Here is an 18,355-nt window from a genome sequence, read left to right on the forward strand (position 1 = left end):
GATTGAGAGTTTGGTGTCACCACGCTTTCACTATTCATCCTGCTTCTCTGCCAGACACAATTCAAATTTTCGGTTTTTTTTTTTTCTAGCTGAAAGCATTTACAGGAAATACTCCAGCCTGGTTTGGCATTTAGTGAGGGATATGGATGAGAAACACTTGAGTAAAAAGCGCTGATTTCAAATGGTCTTTGTTACCCAGTAAATATTTAGCTGGACTCTGAGGGAAAACTCTGCCTACCCTGACGGCTCTACAGCAAACTACAAACAGAAAAAAAGTGAAAGAAAAGATGTATGTTCTAAGGATTAATTAACCGGTTGTACTTTAATTTCTTATGTCTCTTTTTTACAAACATGCTGCACAATATGTGCTGAAACCCCAGCCCAATCGTTTGCCCTCTTCTCCAATAAATATGGTATATTCTTGCAACTCTGACCCTTGTTGACCGGTTAGTGACTAGTGTTGTTAGAAAATGACATGGAGATGGCCGAACACGAACAGAAGGTTGCCAAAACCTGACAATAAACCATCTGAGGCAAACACAACTACCACTTGGCCTCCTTGCAACCATGACAGTGAGGAAGGGTCCTATAGTATCAAATATTACTATTTAGAGGATTTATGCTGAGATTTCACAGGCAGCCATACATGCATGAGCCAAAGAGACAGCTAATTGGCTAAACCGTCTATAATAGTGATAGTGATAGTTGGAAAGCTGAGAATGGCCTTTTTGGTGCCATTTATTGTTATCTCTTCAACTCTTTTTGAGATGCATCATTCTTCAGGAAGAAGTTGAGCCGCTGAGTTGAGTCTGCTTTGGCAGATTTTGTTATAAATTTAATGGATCACTCTTGGGTTTTTACATTAGATTTAGAAATTATCCTCGGGGAAGTCAGCAAAAAATACTTGCTTTTGTGTAAATTCTACTATGGTCAGGTGTTTGGAAAACTCACACATTTGCAAAGGTTTGGGGTTTGTTTTCACTCCATTCACTATCACACAGGTTTTGTTGTTTTAATACACATTACAGTAAATCTGTGTCTTAATGCAATCGGGAAGAATCCTCATTGCCAACTACTCAAGAGCCAGTCCACCGGCCGAACGACCATGTGGATGTGCAAAATATTGTGTGCTTGGAGACGGACTCTGAGCCAAAGGGTATAACACAAGTGCACCATTGCTACATTTTTCCTGCTTATTTTTGTCCTTTGATATATTTACAGCTGCAAGTGCACATGTAACTTGGACATTTGATGGTTAGACGAGGTTTGTTCTTTTGTTTTTGACTGGCCCAACAGTAGGAATGCCCAAGTCCAGACCTTGAGAGCTACTGTCCTGCAACTTTTGGATGCATCCCTTCTCCGGCACACCTAAGGAATGGAGTTGGGAACCCCAATTCTAGAGCAACCTCTCTGACTCTAGCTGAACAGCATATCACGGGTCTCCAACATTTAGTCACTTTTCAGATATGATAGCTGACAGTGTTTTTGAGATCAAAATTAAGGGACGCTTACAAAGACAAAAACATGGCATTCTAAAGTACTTTTATGCTTCTATTTGTTTAAGGGGAGAAAAAAAAATCAATATTTATGACTAGGCCAACAATCGACCTCTTTGCCACATAAACATTGATCTAACCGTTTGAGAATAAAAAAAAAAATCAAGAATCACATATTTAGTGGGACAAAGAGGGAAAAGGAGGCCATTGAGCTGGTGTGTAAACATCAATTTAACTCTGAAATGGTCTCTTACCCTCAAGGACCACACGCAAAGAGAAAGACAAGAGATCCTTAAAAGTGGCTGGTAACATGGCAAAAATCCAGCCCTCGTTTGGAGACCAGTGGGAGCCACATAATGAGAGTGATTTTAAATAAGGGTCTCAAAGAGTCATTACTGAGTTAAGCTGGGCTTAATTAGCATGCTGATTTGATAGTACACATGCTGGCTTGTGACATGGCAGTGCTTAAGTTAATGTAAAATATAATGGAGAAAAAAATTGAGCCTTGAGGGAACAAAAGTCTGGTGAAAGCAATTTGATTTGCTACTTAAACTCTAACAGCTCTGCGTTGTGTGTATTACAAGATAAAATGTCCTGGGTAATTAGTTTTTTATTTCATTTTCCTCTTTGGGGCTTTCAATTTGAACTGCCTAAAAGGCCAAACTAAGTTGATACGTCACTGTTGCAGAATATAAGAACATCCACAACATATAACTCAATGAAATGTGTACAGTTAATGCACACCAGTGAGAACCGTCATTAGAACAAAATAAAAACTGGCTTAACTTCATGTCTGTAAGTTGTTGGCAGTTTACTAGCTCAATTCTTCTTCTTCATCCGATCACTTCTGACCATCTTCCATGTCCTTGTTAAAAAAAAAAACATTCCCTTGACATGATACTGCCACCACCACCATGTCTTGGCAACTTTCTGATCACTATTGTTCTCTAGAAACCTTGAACTGGGATTAAAGAGCTCCTTACATTTCAGATTTTTGCTACTAAAACATGCTGAAACCCATTTTTTGTGTCACCTCACAGTTTAGGCGATACTTAGACGTAAAATACTTTGCCGTTTGTGGCAGTATTTAAGCAAGGCGCTGTAAACCACAGATGTTTGCAACATGCTCCAGAAACATTTGGTCTTTCATTGTTGCTAGTGGACACATTTGAAAAGGGATATGCTACACAGATGAAGGATGAAAGTGCATGAGCTGAAAAATCTCTCAGGCTGGGAGCTGGTTGTGTCATCTTTGTTACAATGAGTACTTTATAAGAGGCCTCCGGACTGCGCCGGGCCATTCAGCGCACTGGTGCATCCAGAGAGCGTAACCCTTCCGTTGTTAGAAGACAGAGCGCTACCTATAGCCTGTGGTCCTTGGAGCCCTTTGCACCCTGAGCCTTTCCTCGGAGAGTCACGACACTGAGTGCAGCAGAGGGACTAAATGCCCTTGAGCACAACAGGCACTTTAGCAGCAAACACATGTCAAGATGTGAATGTGCCCATTGTGCCTGACCCACCAGAGGGCTTGTAGCCGCTACCAGGGAACGCTGCCAAGCTGAAAGTCCCATTTACCTCCTGTCATGTAGAGGAGCATCCATGTAATTGCATGCCAAATATTTTTTATGAAATTATTCTGCGCACTCTGACTAAGTGCTTCAGCTATCAAACAGCAACAGAACCAGCATGAAGGAGCAGAATATTGAATGTGTTTGAGAGAAAATGTGGAAGTTTAATATAAAAAGAGCTGCTCATGAATTATCATTCAGCGCCTTGTCAAATCATTCATACCTCAGGAAATGTTTCGCATAGTGTCACGTTATATACAGCCACAAACTTTAACGCCTTTGATTAGGATTTTATTAAACAAATCTAAACACAACACCACACAATTTTCAAGAAGGAAACAGAAGGAAATGTTAAACTTTTTACAAAGAACAATCTGAAAACTCTGCATTTACACACACACACACACACACCACACCCTTCTACTCTAATACCCTTAAATAAAACCCTTTGCATTAAGAAAGGCCTACCCCTGCCTAAGTATAAATCCAGCTGTTCTTGGGGAGGACTCAGACGTATGTTAAAAAAAACTTTAGTGAAGAAACAGCATCACAAGACCAAAGAGCCCAGCAGATAGGTCTGAGATAAAGCTGTGGAGAGGTTTAACGCAGGGTAAGGTTATAATCGAATATTATATGCACTGAACATCTCGCAGAGCACTGTTCAATTCATAATCTAATTATGAGAAGCATAGGGGAGAAAAAGTGGAGGATTATTTTAAAGAGTAATGCACAACCGCAAAGGGCATGGCTTTCCATTTCCACTGTCAGGCTGGATAATCATAGCATTAATCAGCAATGCAGCCAAGAAGTACGTGGTGACAAGGGAGGAGCTGCAGAGATCCACAGCTCAGGTGGGGGAATATGTTTACAGGACAGCTATAAATTGTCCTCACTACAAATCTGGTCTTTATGGAAGCCTGAAGAAGCCGTTTGCTGTTTGCCATTATCTATGCAGGTTGCATAGATGCAGGTTGCATCTATGCAGGTTGCATAGATAATGGGTGTTATGTACAGATAAGACAAAATGACACTGTTTGGCCTACATGCACACTTTGAACACTGCCGCCATCACAGTGAAACATGGTGGTGGCAGCGTCATGCTGTGACGATGTTTTTATTCAACATGGACAGAAAAGTCAGTCAGAGTTCATTTGAAGGATGGAGCCAAAATATTTGAAGCAACAAACAACCGGAGACTGGGGTGGATGTGCGTCTTCTGGCAGGACAAAATGGAATAGTGTAATTTAATGTGTTAGAATGGCACATTTAAAGTCCACACCTAAGTTATTATGGAAATGAGTGGCAAGATTTAAAAATTGGTTTGTATAATTTTGCTCTGCTTGAGCTATTTTGCAAAGAAGCGGCCAAAATGTCTGTCTCCAGATGTGCAAAGATGGCAGAGACAGACACCAAAAGATTTGCAGCTGTAATGGTGCCATGGGTGTTTCTGCAAGGTATTTACTCAAGAGGTTGACTGTACAGTAAATGCATGCCGAGCTTCTCAGATATTAGTATTTTTGTATTTGAATAATATGCAAAATATCTCTCCCACTTCACAATTGTGAACTGCTTTGTGTTGGCCTATCCAATAAAGTCCATTAAAGTGTTGGGGTTGTAACATGACAAACGTGAAAAAGGTTAAGGTACGAACATTTACGCATGGCACTGTAGTTCAGTATCCTGATGAGCAGCATAGTGAGCGTGCCTCTGCATTGGCATTGCATCTGTCCAACCACTTATTACAGAGTGGGCTGCATTATGCCTGGGTTAGCAGGCTGGGCCAGGGAGTTTGGCGTTGTGGTTTCTGGGTGTGTGTGCCGATTTAGATGCACAAGTGTGTGACCTATCAGAGTTATTTTTATGGAAAGTGTGCATGTTTAACTCTGTGTGTATGCACAAGTGGTCCAAAAGCTGCCAGTCTAAAATTAAAATCCGGGTTTTCAAAATGTCTCTAATTAGAGAGGGGAGGACTGAGGTCTATTTTGAGAGCTGTGGCGGTGCACGCCCTTCCCACATGTGTGTGCACAAGCAAACTAACACACATCCACAGTTCCCCGGCTTGCAGTAAGTCTTATTAGACAATCCATCAAGTTCTGCGAGCAGTAACTGTCCGTGGAATGTGTTTCTATACACAATTTATTACAACAGTACAACCAGTGGCCTTTAAAGACATAAACAAGTAGCTGCCACACGATATTAACAAAAGCTGAATCACAGCTGCTTTACTGTAAAGATGCAATAAGTTATTGCAAAATTTGGAGTCTTAGATTCATCAAAACGGGCCAAAGTGGAATGTTTACGGCTGCAGAGCAGGAACACAATGACCAGTTTAATCACTGTCTAAAGTGTTTTTACAATTTTAATGAGGCAATTTAGTGAATTTAGCTGTTTGAGAGAGAGAGAGAGAGCGAGGAATGTGGTGTATGCCTGGCTAACATTGTCTCATTGTTCTGTCTCATAACAAGCCTCTGTTTTCCTCTCCTGAGCAAAGATGGCTGGGAAATCAAGCTGCAATTTGTTTTAAATAAAAAAGGTTGCCTAAAACATTTCTGCTCCAAATACCATAATTTTTATTATTTTTCTCAACGCATAATTAAGCTTTGCTTGTAGGCGTTTTTCTAAATCACAGCGCATGTTCGGTACGCCGACATTGTTTGGTTTCTCGCGACTAGTTGCAAAAGCGCCACGTTCCGCAAAATTATTAAACAACAAAGATGGATGTTACAAGATCATGGTAGACCAACATGCTTTCCAGTGACTGATTGGATTACGCATCAAGGAATACGTCATTACACTATATCTATAAAGTGAGTTATTGCGTCCACAGAGATTTTAATGAATACTCATTGTTCTGTTTCACAACTGGCTTCTCCCCTCTGATTGGTGCAATAAACTAAAATAGATAAAGGAAATTTGGTGATGGAGTTTAAAATTTTGCAATCTTTAGCCGTCCTCATATATTTACATCGAAGGGGAAAAATGTACATGCTATATATATCTAATTATATGTCATCCACAATCTCCAGGTGTTTGCTTTGGACTGTTTTTGTTTTTTAGTTCCTGGATCGTGCTTTCTAAAATTTACTCCATGAAGCAGCACCATGTAACCTTTTGCCATTAGGGGTGCTAGACCCTCTAAAGTTACATAGACAAGTTTTTGAGTAGGGACCACACAGAGCATTGATACGTGCCAAGTGCTACATATTGACCTGAAAATGTATTTAATATATCCCAAGCTAATACTTGGGTCACAACGTACACAGTGCTGCTTTAAGCGAATGTTTATTTCCACTTTTGTAGATTAGTTAGTGAGTTCTATCCTTACTTCATCCTATATCTTCTGTCAGATTTCTTCCTGTGTTTCTTCCTTGATTTCTTACACCTGCTCTCCATGTCTTCTCTCTCCACTACCTCTGTATATAAGCTGCCTGGTCATCCCGTCTCATTTGCTGATTCTGCCATTATGCTACCTCTGACTCATTCCTCTGTTCCTCGTTGAGTCTTGTGTCCCTTGTGTGTCCTGTAAGATGCCAGGGGAACTGCATTTGGCTAAAGTGTAAAGTTTGGTGGAAAGAGGGTTTATGGTGGGGCACTGTTTTTCAGGGGACGCGCTCAGCCCTTTAAGGCTGGTTCACACGGCAGGTTTTTTAGCACGATTTTTTCCCCCGATCTTCCCCTTCCCCGATTATTGGTGTGGCTCTTAAGATAATATTAAGAGATATTTCTGCCATGTGTCGCGTGTTAACACCGTTTGGGTACACTCGGTGGAACGCCGGGACCGCTCCGATCTCAAATCTGGGATATTCAACATGTTGGACGGTCCCCCAAGGTCAAACGAGCAGGCAGCCTGTTGAATGTGACATGTAGCCAATCAGAAAGCGAGTTGAGAGAAACCCCCCCCCCCCCAAAAAAAAAACAGCTCATATTAAAGTGGAGCAAATAAAGAGCCCCTCGTTCATGTTCTCTCCACTTATTCAACCAACACCTATTCTTTTCTTTTTTACTCTGTTAAAATTAGTCCACAATCTATCGCCATTATTCTTTCTTGCCATTCATGTTTCTGAATTCACGTTTGATCTTGAGAGGTTTTGTTAGAGTTCCCATGAATGACCCTGAGTAAAATCTGTTTGTCTGTGGTGTGTTGTGCTTATTGTCTGACCGGACGCCACACGCTGTACGAGCAAACCTGGTCTAGCTACAGTCTCTTATCGTTACGTGTGGTGTCGCTCAGGCTTTGTAAATTGGCCGACTATTTTAAAATGTAGTTTATGCTCCCCTCTCTTTTCCCTCCCCAGCTCCTCCCTTTTCATTAGTTTCTGTAAGAGGAACACTTAATGTTTCAGCATACCCGGACATTTTCATGCTCCAGACTTGAAGGTATAAGTCTGAGGATGTTCTCTTCCTCTTCCATCATGCTTGTGCACCGGTGTACAAAGCAAAGTCCATAAAGAAATGGGAGATTGTGTTAGGTGTGGAAGACCTTCACTGGTCTGCACAGAGTCCAAACCTTTACCCGATAACACCTATGGAAAGGATAAGAGCAGGGACAACTAACCAGGCTATGTTGTCCAACCCCAGTGTCTTATCTCACAAATGCTCTTCTGCAAAAACTATAAAAATTGATGGACTCCAACAGTTTTTGTTACAGCTGCAAAGTGGGACCCATACCATGATAAACCCAGTAAATTAGGAATGGGATGACACTCATGCTCGTGGGTGTGAAGGCAGACGAGTAAATAGTTCTGGTAATACAGTGTATTGTTTCTTTGTTTTATTCAGTCTAACATTTCTACTGTTTTGTTCTTCCAATTTTTGTGACTTTTACTATTCTAAAGTTGTATTTTTTACGGTATTAAATAGGTATGTAATACATGTTATAGTAGGCTTAGGCCTTAGGGTTACGGCATCTTTTAGATTAAAGTTATTTCATAAAAAGAACTGTACGCACTGCAACCAAGTTTTCTTTCTAAAGAATGCACGTATCAGAAAGACGCCCCCACAAGGCAGCCACAGGCCTCCCCAGCGCCTGTGGCTCCCACTATTTCAGTTTGTGTTCCTGTGTTGTTGACCCCGAGCAGGAACTTTAAGGGCCGCTGTGGTCAGACACAGGGAGCGGGAAGTTAGCGCTGGCAAAGAAACGCAGAAGTCAGGCATTTTTGGAGTAAGATAAGAAGAGAACGGCGAGAAGGGAAAAACTAAAATAACAAAAAGCCACTTGGTGGGGGGGGGAGGATGAAATTACTATGACAACACATGACTGTTTTTGCCAAGTTTTGAAATATGTCAGCAGTCCAATCAACAAACACAACAAGGTGATAAGTGAAATATGCGTTCGGCATCCAAATATGCAGGAAGCTGCAGTGCTGGGGGGGATATGGGACGGGGGGGGGGGGGCGCTGGTGTCCCACTGTGGTCTTACTCCAATGACCTGCACTGGCACAATAAAATCCAGGGTTTGTGTGGCACTGGCAGGTGCTGCAGCTGTAGTCCAAAGCTCCAAGTATCCAGTGTCAGGTCTTTGTTTGCTTTTTTGATTTATTGCTGACCACCGCCCCACCTAACATGTGCAGTGGAGAGCCTGCTCCCCTCTTCTCTCAACACCTTTCCACACATAAATAAACCCCACCACGGCAGGAATGCCTGGGTTCAAGCTTTCTTGCCCACTACTGGAATTCTCCCCGCTGATAAGAAGAAGGCTAGGGACATTTTGTCAACATCCTCCCATCTCAACACGTATGAATCAGGGGATAAACCGCCAGAACAGCTGCAGGCTCCTCAGGGTAGGTCTACATTTGGCACAGCCGAGAGAGTGACAATGTGACTCAAAAGATAAAACGGCTTTGAAACGCACACAGAGTTGTGCTGTTGCTGTTGAATCACGCTGCGGTAATGAGGGGGGGCTTTGAAATGACATAAATTCAGAGCACTCATCAGATGCGGAACCAGGAAAAAAGCAAAACATTAGGGTCAACCACAGGGAGCCAAACGTGCTCTAAAAAAACAGACAAATGTGATTATCTTAGATTTACAGTGCTTTGTGAAACTAGCCATATCCCTGAACCTTTTTTCCCATTTTGACCTGCCACAGGCACAAATATCAAGGTATGTACAGGTTAGGATTTTATGCAATACGCAGTGGAGCAAAAAGAGAAAAAGAATATTCAGTTTTGAAAATGTTCCACAAATATAGATCTGAAAAGTGGGCCTGTTGGAAGGGGAACTTCCTCACTAGTCTGAAGTTTTCTGCAGCCAACAATGTATCCTAGATTGCCCTGCATTTATCTCCATCTATCTTCGCATCAACTCTGACCTGTTTCCTGCTCCTGCTCAGCATGATGCGGCCACCACTATGTTTTTATCAATGGACTGGCCTCTTCAGGATGATTTGCAGCATTGGGTTTTTCACCACACAAAGGTTTCTGCATATAGATTCTGCATACAGTTCTCATCTAATCTAATAAGATTATCTACACAGTTTTGTGTGCCCCCCATGTGTCTTGTAGCAAACAGAAAACCAACAGCTTTTTTCAGGCCACTGTTAGGCCAGATATCTTTGATTCACAACTCATAGTTGTCCTGTCTGCAGATCCTAAGATGTGGCTCTCAAAGGTTCAAATGCAAATGGGAGAGTCAGACTACAACAACAAAAAGACAGGGGAGAATGGCGGCGCAATAGAAAATTCAGTCATTTATTTAGAAAATAAGAAATTTCACAAGGCTTTTGCTGGGGGAAAAAAAGGGAATTTATACCAAACCGGCCAGACTTAACAATTTAGCAGCAGACGCTGTGACCCTGGACTGATTTATTGTAGAGTTTACTGTTTTGCTGTAATCCCCACCCTTATTTTCACAAGCCACCGCTGGAATTGATCAAGAGTTAGTAGTGGTGGCCACTAAGTTGTTTTGTTGATACAGCAATGGAGAAATGCAAAGTGGGGACATTTTAGTGATTAGACAAACGAGACTTCTAAATGGTAAAAAAAAGGGCATCTTATCCTGGCAACTTTTGAATGATATCTGCAGCTGAGGCTGGGCAATATATCAAGATTTTGTTAAATATAGATGTTTTTTAAAATGAGATATAAGATGAGACTGTATCGTTTAAATCCAGATGGTTTGTGTTGCGTTAGAATTAAACTTTTATGTAATCCAGTAGGTTATTTTTCAGCCGTTTCTCATATTATCTACAGCTGTTTGTTAAAAAATGTGGATGTGTGACATTTGGGATAACGCTGTCATTCAAAGATGCTGTTTTATAATTACTTTATGAAAAGAAAAATATATCGAGACAGATATCATGTATCAGTAATCAGAATAAAATCGAAATATTATTTCTGGTCCATGTCTGCAGCTCCTTTAGGGGTACTGAATACAAATACAGGCAACGCTTTTTATATTTTTATTTCCAAAGAAAGAAATAAAAAACATCACTTTCATTACACTTTGATGTTATGCATTTGTTTTTGTATGTTCGTCATCTAAAATCCCAATAGAATACATTGATTTTGTGGTTAAAACATGATGAAATGTGGAAAAAGATTAAAGGAGTAAAGGTTTGTGCACTTCTATCTTGCCAGGAGTAAAAGCTAGAAGTGCTAGGTACAACTGCTCCTTTACTACCTCAGTTGTTAATGATAAAAGTTTGGTTGCCCGGCCAGGATATTTTGGTTTCAGACCCACAGAGTCCAACAACGCTGATATTCATGCTGGACTTTCCTGCAGCTGTCTCGAATGAAGAGGGCATGGTGACCCCCCACCCTGAACATTTGTGCCCACCCGCTTAGGTTGGCACCCACCAGAACCAAAGCTATCAGTCACTGTCTATGATGACAACTGAACTATGCGTGGGGAGGAGTTCGGTTTTGACTTTGGTAGAAGCCACAGGATGAAGCACAAGCTCCTTCACACATAAGCTGCCACCGTACATTCTCTACATTTGTCTGTTATCCATTAAAGCATTACAACGGGCACAGCTGCTAGCATGGAGCACTGAGAGAGGCTCTTTCTCCACCGTGATTTCTAAGCAAAAGTTATGATGCATAAGATCTGTATTCATCTTCAGGTATATTTCATGATTATGTTCGTCGTCCCTTATAAAGAGTTCATACCCTTAATACTTTCTATCGCCGTAACCACAAACTTAAATGGATTTTAATGGAACTTTGTATAACATAACAATACAAGTTAGCCCATATTTGTGAGCTAAAAAGTGAAGGATTCCTTGTTTTCAGTCCTCTTTGCTTTGATATCCTTAAATAAAATCTAGTACAACTAACCACCTTTACAACTCACTTGTTTTGCAAAGAGATTTATTCTGTGTGTAATTGAATATGACCGTCCAGCTAAACTGACAGCTCAGAAGCAGCCAAGAGGCCAGTGGGAACTCTGGGGGAGCTGCAGAAATCCCCAGCTCAGGTGGGAGAATCTGTTGAGAGGACAATGAATAACTATTCATTGTCCTCTCTAACTAGGCACTCCAGCAAAAATATGACCTTTGTGGAAGAACAACAAGAAGAAATGTATTATTCAAATAAAGCCTTAAGAAGTATTGCCAAAATGTTGCCACAAACCATCTTGGAGACACAAGAAAACATGGAAGAACTTGCTAAAATCAGATTAGAACAAATTTGGACTGTTTGGCCTAAATGGGAAATGCTAAGTGTGGCTGAAGAGTCTGAAGAGACCAGGCCAGTAGTGAAACACGGCAGCGGCAGCATCATGCTGTGGGGGGGCTTTTCTTCTGCGGGGACAAAGAGCCGGTCAGAGCTGGTCAGAGGAAGATGGATTTAGGAAAATACGGCTACCTGGTGGTGGATCATCACATAACATTTCCTATAAGTAAGATTTAAATTCGCAATTTCACTAAACGCGTAATGGTTTGTGTGGTGTGAGTACTTTTGCATGTCACTGTAAATTCTGTTCCTTCACAATCTTCAAAAGACAAATAATAATTAGAATGGGAAGCGGCACTTTGGAAACAAAGTTATGTTGCTTCAAGAGGCGCCTGGCCTCCTCCTCTTCTCTTTCACCCCAGTGTTGTAGATCTGTTAGTCAGGGGCTGGGGAGTTTTCAGTCTCCAGGGGCACATCCCTCTGAACCGCCTGCCAAGCTTCTCCCCTCCATCCTCCCTTCTCTTTTTTTTTTTGCCCCCCCCCCCCCTTTTCCTTCTTTCCCACTCCTCCTACCCCTCACGTTGAACTTTCTCCTACTCCTCGACCTCTTATCAACCTCTGCCTTCTTTCTTCCACTTTCACCCCAAAACATTTCTCTTCACTCTCACCCTCCTATCTGCTCTCCCCTTCCCTTCTCCTCTCTTTTCCCCTCCTGCTCCCCCTTTTTCCCAAAGCGGCGATCCGGCTCCTTTGCAGCCGTGCATAATTAGGCCTAAACACAAGCCTGTGCAGTCTCACATCTGGAAGAAGTTTGGACATGGCAGTTTCCTACCAAGTCGACTAAATATTTAGGTTGAGAGTTACTGCATGTGGATGAACTCATGATAGAATGGGGTGGGAAGAGGAGAGAAACCGGGGAGCTGCAGATAAAGGAAAATGGGGGGAAAGTGGGAGCTCACGAGGGAATGTAGGGAAGAGGTTCTGTATTCGCTACGTGAAATAAGAATAAGCATGCAGATAGGATGCAGTGTGACGAAGGAGCAAGGGACAGATGGTCAAACTGGGGTGCCTGCTCGCTCTTTTGGTTGGCACGAACAGCAAACAGCCAGCTAATAGTTTTAATAAACAAATCCCCATTGGGATTTCCCATGATGCTGAGGGGCCTCAGCTTGAACGTTCACAGGGGCCAGCTGTTGAGCGTTAAACGAAGCAGTCGGCCCCGGAAGCCAAGGACCGGGTGTCCTTCAGTCTTCGCCTATTCCGCTTGGAGTAGAGCATATCTCCAGGCAAGCCTCAGGAGAGAGAGAGAGAGAGAGAGAAGGTTCCTCGAAGCGGGCACGAAGAACCCTGCCGCACCTGGGATACCGTCTGCAGGGTCTGAGCAGACTGAGGAATGTCAGGAATAACACGAACATCAGCGAGAGTTCCCAACATTCCACATCTGGAGCTAATGTCATGAGCTGCGCTGGGAACGCGGGGCGTTCAGAGAACTCGCTGAATGCATCAGGAAAAAACAAAACCTTCCAGACGCCGCTGTTTCTCAGGCAAGGTAACAAAAATGGCACCCTGGATTGTTTGCGCCTTGTGAAAGGGCCACGGAACGCCAAGCGGGCTGCACGAAAACAACCCGACCGAAATTAGTAGGTGCGGGAATGGAAGATTATCTTCAATCACCTCGACCACTGCCAACCGAGCCGTTCCATCCTCCACTTTTCAGCAATGTGTTCCACAGATGTTTGTCTTGCCTTTATTAAGCGAAAACACAAGGCCCTATAAATGGACTGGTGGCTGGCCGTAGTGTCCTGGAGCTAAAATCTCTTCCACTTTACCTCATATGCTGGCTGCAGTGAAATATAATTTGCTCTCTCCCACATGTCTTCCGCCTTTTTATATTTTGTCACACTTAACTGTTTCACATCAACATACACATTTTAATCGTTGAAAAAGATAACCTGACTAACATAAAAAATGAAAGATGACAATAATACATTTAAGCAAATTGTGAAATCATAAATTGACTGTGATTATCCATATTTGTTGGGTCCCTTCTACTTGCCATTCCAAGGTCAGATTATTGCAAACCCTGCAGAATGAAGAAATCCCCAAAACAGCTCCTGTCTGACAACATGAAGTAGACTAAAAGATCCCAAAAGATAACACAGCTACCTTTCACATTTTAGAACAAAACAAAATCATTGATATTTATCATCTGGGAAGGGGTTAAAATTATATTTCAATGGCATTGGGACTCCATCGAATCACAGAGAGAGCCGTTATACCCAACCAGAGAAAACAGGAAACAGTAAAAAACCTTCCCAGGAGTGGCTGGTCTACCAAAATTACTCTAAAACAACATCTGAAGCAACAAAGGCCTCATTTGTCCCAGTTAAGGTCAACGTTCGTGAAACAACAATAAGGAAAAGCCAGGGCAAGGACAGCATCCATCGGAGTTCCTGTGCCAAAACCAAAGACAACACAAAGGTGCGTCTCACATTTGACATAAAGCATCTTGATGATCCCCAAGACGTTTGGGAAAACATTCTTTGGACGGACAAGACAAAGGCTGAACACTCGGGAAGTTGTAACTCCCGTTCCATCTGGTATTAATTTAACCCAGACTTTCAAAACAAGAACATCACACTAACAGTCTGACACGGCGGTGGTAACGTGATGGTGTGAGGCCGATCTTGTTTTTCAGAACCTTAAAATCTTTTTTTGTAATTAATCGAACCATGAATTCTGCTGCCTAGCAGGAAATCCTGAAGGGAAAACAACGGCAAGCGCATTTGGGCTGTGCGACAGGACGATGTTCAGAAGAGCACACGCAAGTTCATCTCTGAATGACAAAAATGAAGGGTTTTGGAGTGGCCTAGTCAAAGTCTGGACTTTTATGGAGTGACTGTGGCATGGCTTTGAACAAGGTTGTTCAAGCTTAAAAGGTCACCGTTTTAAGCAATTCTGCATGACAGCGTTGCACACACTCCCTCCACAGCAATATTAAGGCCTTATTCCCAGTTATCCTAAATGCTCCATGGCAGTTCTTGCTGTCAAAGGGTGACGCAACCCGGTATTAGATGTAGGTGGCAAACACTTTTTCCCATAGGCCTGGGTCAGTTAAGACACCTTTTGGCTTAATAAATGAGATCAAAATTTAAGAAGTGCATTTGATATTTGCAAGGCTTATCTTTGTGTTATACTGAAATTTAACATCTAAGTGGTGACCAAAAATAAAAACAAAAACAGAAGAAAAATCTTTAAGAGGGGCAAATACTTTTTTTTTCCACAGCGCTGTAGACAGTTTTCTTCTCCGTGTGCATCTTGCGTCTCCCTCACTTTGTCAGAGAATGGACAGAGCAGCCTAGTGTGAGAATGAGCAACGGTCTAAGGAACTCTGAGCAGCTGTGAATAACGTTCTGCATCGCGAACGGGCCGAAACGCCACCCCAGAAATATGTGCCACTAACAGATCAGCAATCTATCAAGAATGATAGTGTGTTTTGGCCCGTGTCGAGGCCCTTTTAAGTGCGCTCCAGAAAGACCACACAACTAAGAGGCTCATAATTAAAAATGTTGCACCAAAGCTGTGCTGTTCCCGCTCTCAGACGGAGACAGAGACAGGCTGTTGCTGTCTTTGACGTGAGAGCCACGGCCGCCAGTTCAAGCACAGGCTCCCATGTAAAAACGCTCAGAATGTGTTTCTGTTTATTCGTTTTTTTTTTTTTGCAAGGCCGAGTCGGCCGGACCATGTGTGGAGGCGGAGGGCCGAGGAGCGAGCTGGAAGCAGAGGGCCTGGTTGAGGCAGATTTAAAGTGACAGAGTTGAGCCGAGGAGGCCCGGACCCTGACGATGATCACACCGCTCCTTAACGCTTCACAGAGAGGAAACCTTCAACCCTCCGCTGCAACGTGAGAGTGGATCAAGATGGAGACGCCTGACCTTACAAGCTCTCCAACAGCTCCAGGTTCTCGGCACAGTAAAACCTGACAGCAAGGAGGCGGAGACCCGACCGATTCGAACACAGCGCCCTCCAAAAGTATTTACACCCCTTTCAAGATTCTCCCAGTTTGTTTTCATGAGGTTACGACCTCAAACATCAGCATGATTTGTTGGTATTGTAGGTGGTAGAACGGCACATTGTAGCACCGGACTGTAAGGCGGAAGGAAAATGATACCTGGTTTTCCAATTATTGTTCACAAATTCTCCACTGGACATTCATGCGCCTGTGCTTTGACTTAAACCATTCCATTGGAGCTCCGGCTGTGTGTTTTGGGTCGACGACAAGTTGCTGCAATCGCCGTGTTTCACAGTAGTGATGTGTGTTCAGGGTGATGTGGAGTGTCATTTTCCTGTCTTACAGTGTTGTGCATGTGGGGCAAAAAATTTAATTTTGGTCTCCTCCTCCTCCTTCTCCTCCTCCGTCTACATGTTGCGCCACATGCGGCCTGCAACGAAACTTTAAACAACGCTTCTTTTTGCTTTCTTTCTCAATAATGGCTGTCTTCTCGCCACTCTTACACAAAGGTCAGATATGTGGAGTGCGTGACTAACAGCTGACCTGTCAACGGATTCCTCCACCTGAGCTGTGGATCCCTGCAGCTCCCCCAGACCTACCCTCTCTGATTGGTGCTCTCCACGCCCTGCCTGCCGGGTTAGGCGGGCGGCCATGTTCTGGTAGTTTTGCTTTTATACCATATTCTACTCTTTTCCGTTTTTAAAGGATGAGTTGGGTTGAACTGTGAGATGCTGAAAGCTGGGGATATTGTTTTATACCCTAACAGCCTTATTCCCAACCTGCCTGCTGCGTTCGCTCGTCTTCATTATGCTTTTTGGTTCTCCAATCTTCTCTAACAGACCTCTAACTGGAATCTTTACTAGCTGGAAGTCTGGACTGGGGGGAGATTCATATAAACACACTCCACACTTTTTTGTGGTATAAAAATATATACATTTTCAGAGGCCGGAATAATTTTCGCAAGGGACTCTAAGTCTTGGCATGGAAACTTTTTAAGTTAACAGTGACTATCCTTGACTATCTCTGACTATCCCATGGAGGTTTGCTTGACACAGCAAAAGGACAAACCCCCAAAACGAGGGAACCTGGATGCACACGAGTCTGTTCAGAAGTTAACGTTTCAACTTACAGAGTGACGGTCCTGTTGGGGAACAAACTGAAGTCCGGAAGCTCAAGCAGCTCCTCCTTGCTGCAGCTCACCCTTCTGCCCACAGACTGTGCGCCGTGCGCCTTGGGGCGATCCTCCGCGCAGCTGCAGCCGCTGGTGGAGGCCAGCGGGCCAGGGCAGACCTGGACGAGTCCCTCTCCGGAGGAGGACAGCAGGAGCAGCATCAGTACCAGACGCCTCGGCAGCAGAGGGATGCCAGCTGCGGGCGCAACCATTGTCCTTCGCCTGGATCTCACCTCAGCTGCACCCCCGCCTCCAGTCATCCCATATCTCCACAATGAAGATCTCGGTTGGAGTTTAAAAAAGGGGAAAAGAGGCACACTAAACTCACAGACCTTGAATAGATGAATGGATGATAAAGTCCTTCGCTCAGTAATGAACTCCCATCTCATCCGGTCATTCCAGAAATGTTCAGAGCCGCTGGTTTCCCAAATGTCCCGTTATGTCATGGCAGCCCGGGCGCACGGCTCCCCCTTGCTCCAAAAGGTGAATAAATCCAAGAGACGGGGGTCCATCCGAGAGTTTACAACACCAGTTACAGCGAAGGCTTTCTAAATCCTGTAAAAGATAGATGCGATTTAGACTAAAAAAGATTTACACTCATTGTAGGATTCGTGGGAGTGTCCAAATTACCGTTATCTTTCCCTTTGAAAGTCAACCCCTGCGCTGATCTAGCGCAGAACTGACGCACATCCAGTCCGGGTCCCTGTTATTTCTAAGGAAGCGATGAATAAAGTCCCATCTGTAACCTTACTGTCTCGTTTCGGTGATTTTCCCCAAGTTTTGCTCGGCTTTTCCTCGATTCCCGGGAGGTCCCCGCGCACGCACGCACAGCTTAAACTGAATTTGAACCGGAGGGGGAGCACGGAATAAAACCGGACAAGAAGTGAGTTTGTTCCTCATCTGCTCCCGAGTAATTGCTCCAAATAAAGCGAGGGGTTTGCATGTGTGCTTCAGTCAGTCCCAAAACTCACTCATTTGAGGCTATACTACCCAAAGTGCGCCCATTCCGTCCCCGTCTGCGCTCTGGTCCCCGCGGTCCTAGTGCGTCTGGATCAGGGTCACCCCAACAGAAACCACTTCATAGTCCCAGAGCAGCCCCAACATTGAATGATGCCCTGAACGGATTTTTACTTCACATGTTCCCTTTAATCATTAGCACAACATATTACAGCCAACTATAAAGCCATTAATTAATTAAATTAACAATGTGACATTATGCTTCATAATCACATTATTTCATTCTATTCACATTTTAACAGCATTCAAGTAGAAATAATTTTTTGGAAGAGCAATTTCTACTTTTGTCAATAAATATTTGTGTAATAATAATAACTCAATCACCTGGAATTTAGGTGCTTTAAACTGCTTTGGAAAAACAATCACTCGGTTCAAAAAGTGAAACTCACACTACATGTAGACATATCACTGCGGTGTATTACAGTTAATTTGAATGATTATGGCTTACAAGCAATAAAAACAAAAGTAATATTTACAAA

At 43.1% G+C, this 18,355-nt stretch overlaps 1 protein-coding gene across 1 annotated transcript in view; it reads right to left on the bottom strand.

Annotated features, from left to right (window-relative positions):
- Positions 1-17,875, bottom strand: part of LOC105926836 (adhesion G protein-coupled receptor A2) — a 57,445-nt gene extending 39,570 nt beyond the window's left edge. Inside the window, exon 1 of the mRNA XM_036144476.1 lies at positions 16,818-17,875. Coding sequence (XP_036000369.1) covers positions 16,818-17,248 — 431 coding nt within the window. The 5' untranslated portion in view covers positions 17,249-17,875. The remainder of the gene's footprint in view (positions 1-16,817) is intronic.
- Positions 17,876-18,355: the final 480 nt, after the last annotated feature.

The sequence above is a fragment of the Fundulus heteroclitus genome, chromosome 12 (assembly GCF_011125445.2).
Source record: "Fundulus heteroclitus isolate FHET01 chromosome 12, MU-UCD_Fhet_4.1, whole genome shotgun sequence".
Taxonomy (NCBI): domain Eukaryota; kingdom Metazoa; phylum Chordata; class Actinopteri; order Cyprinodontiformes; family Fundulidae; genus Fundulus; species Fundulus heteroclitus.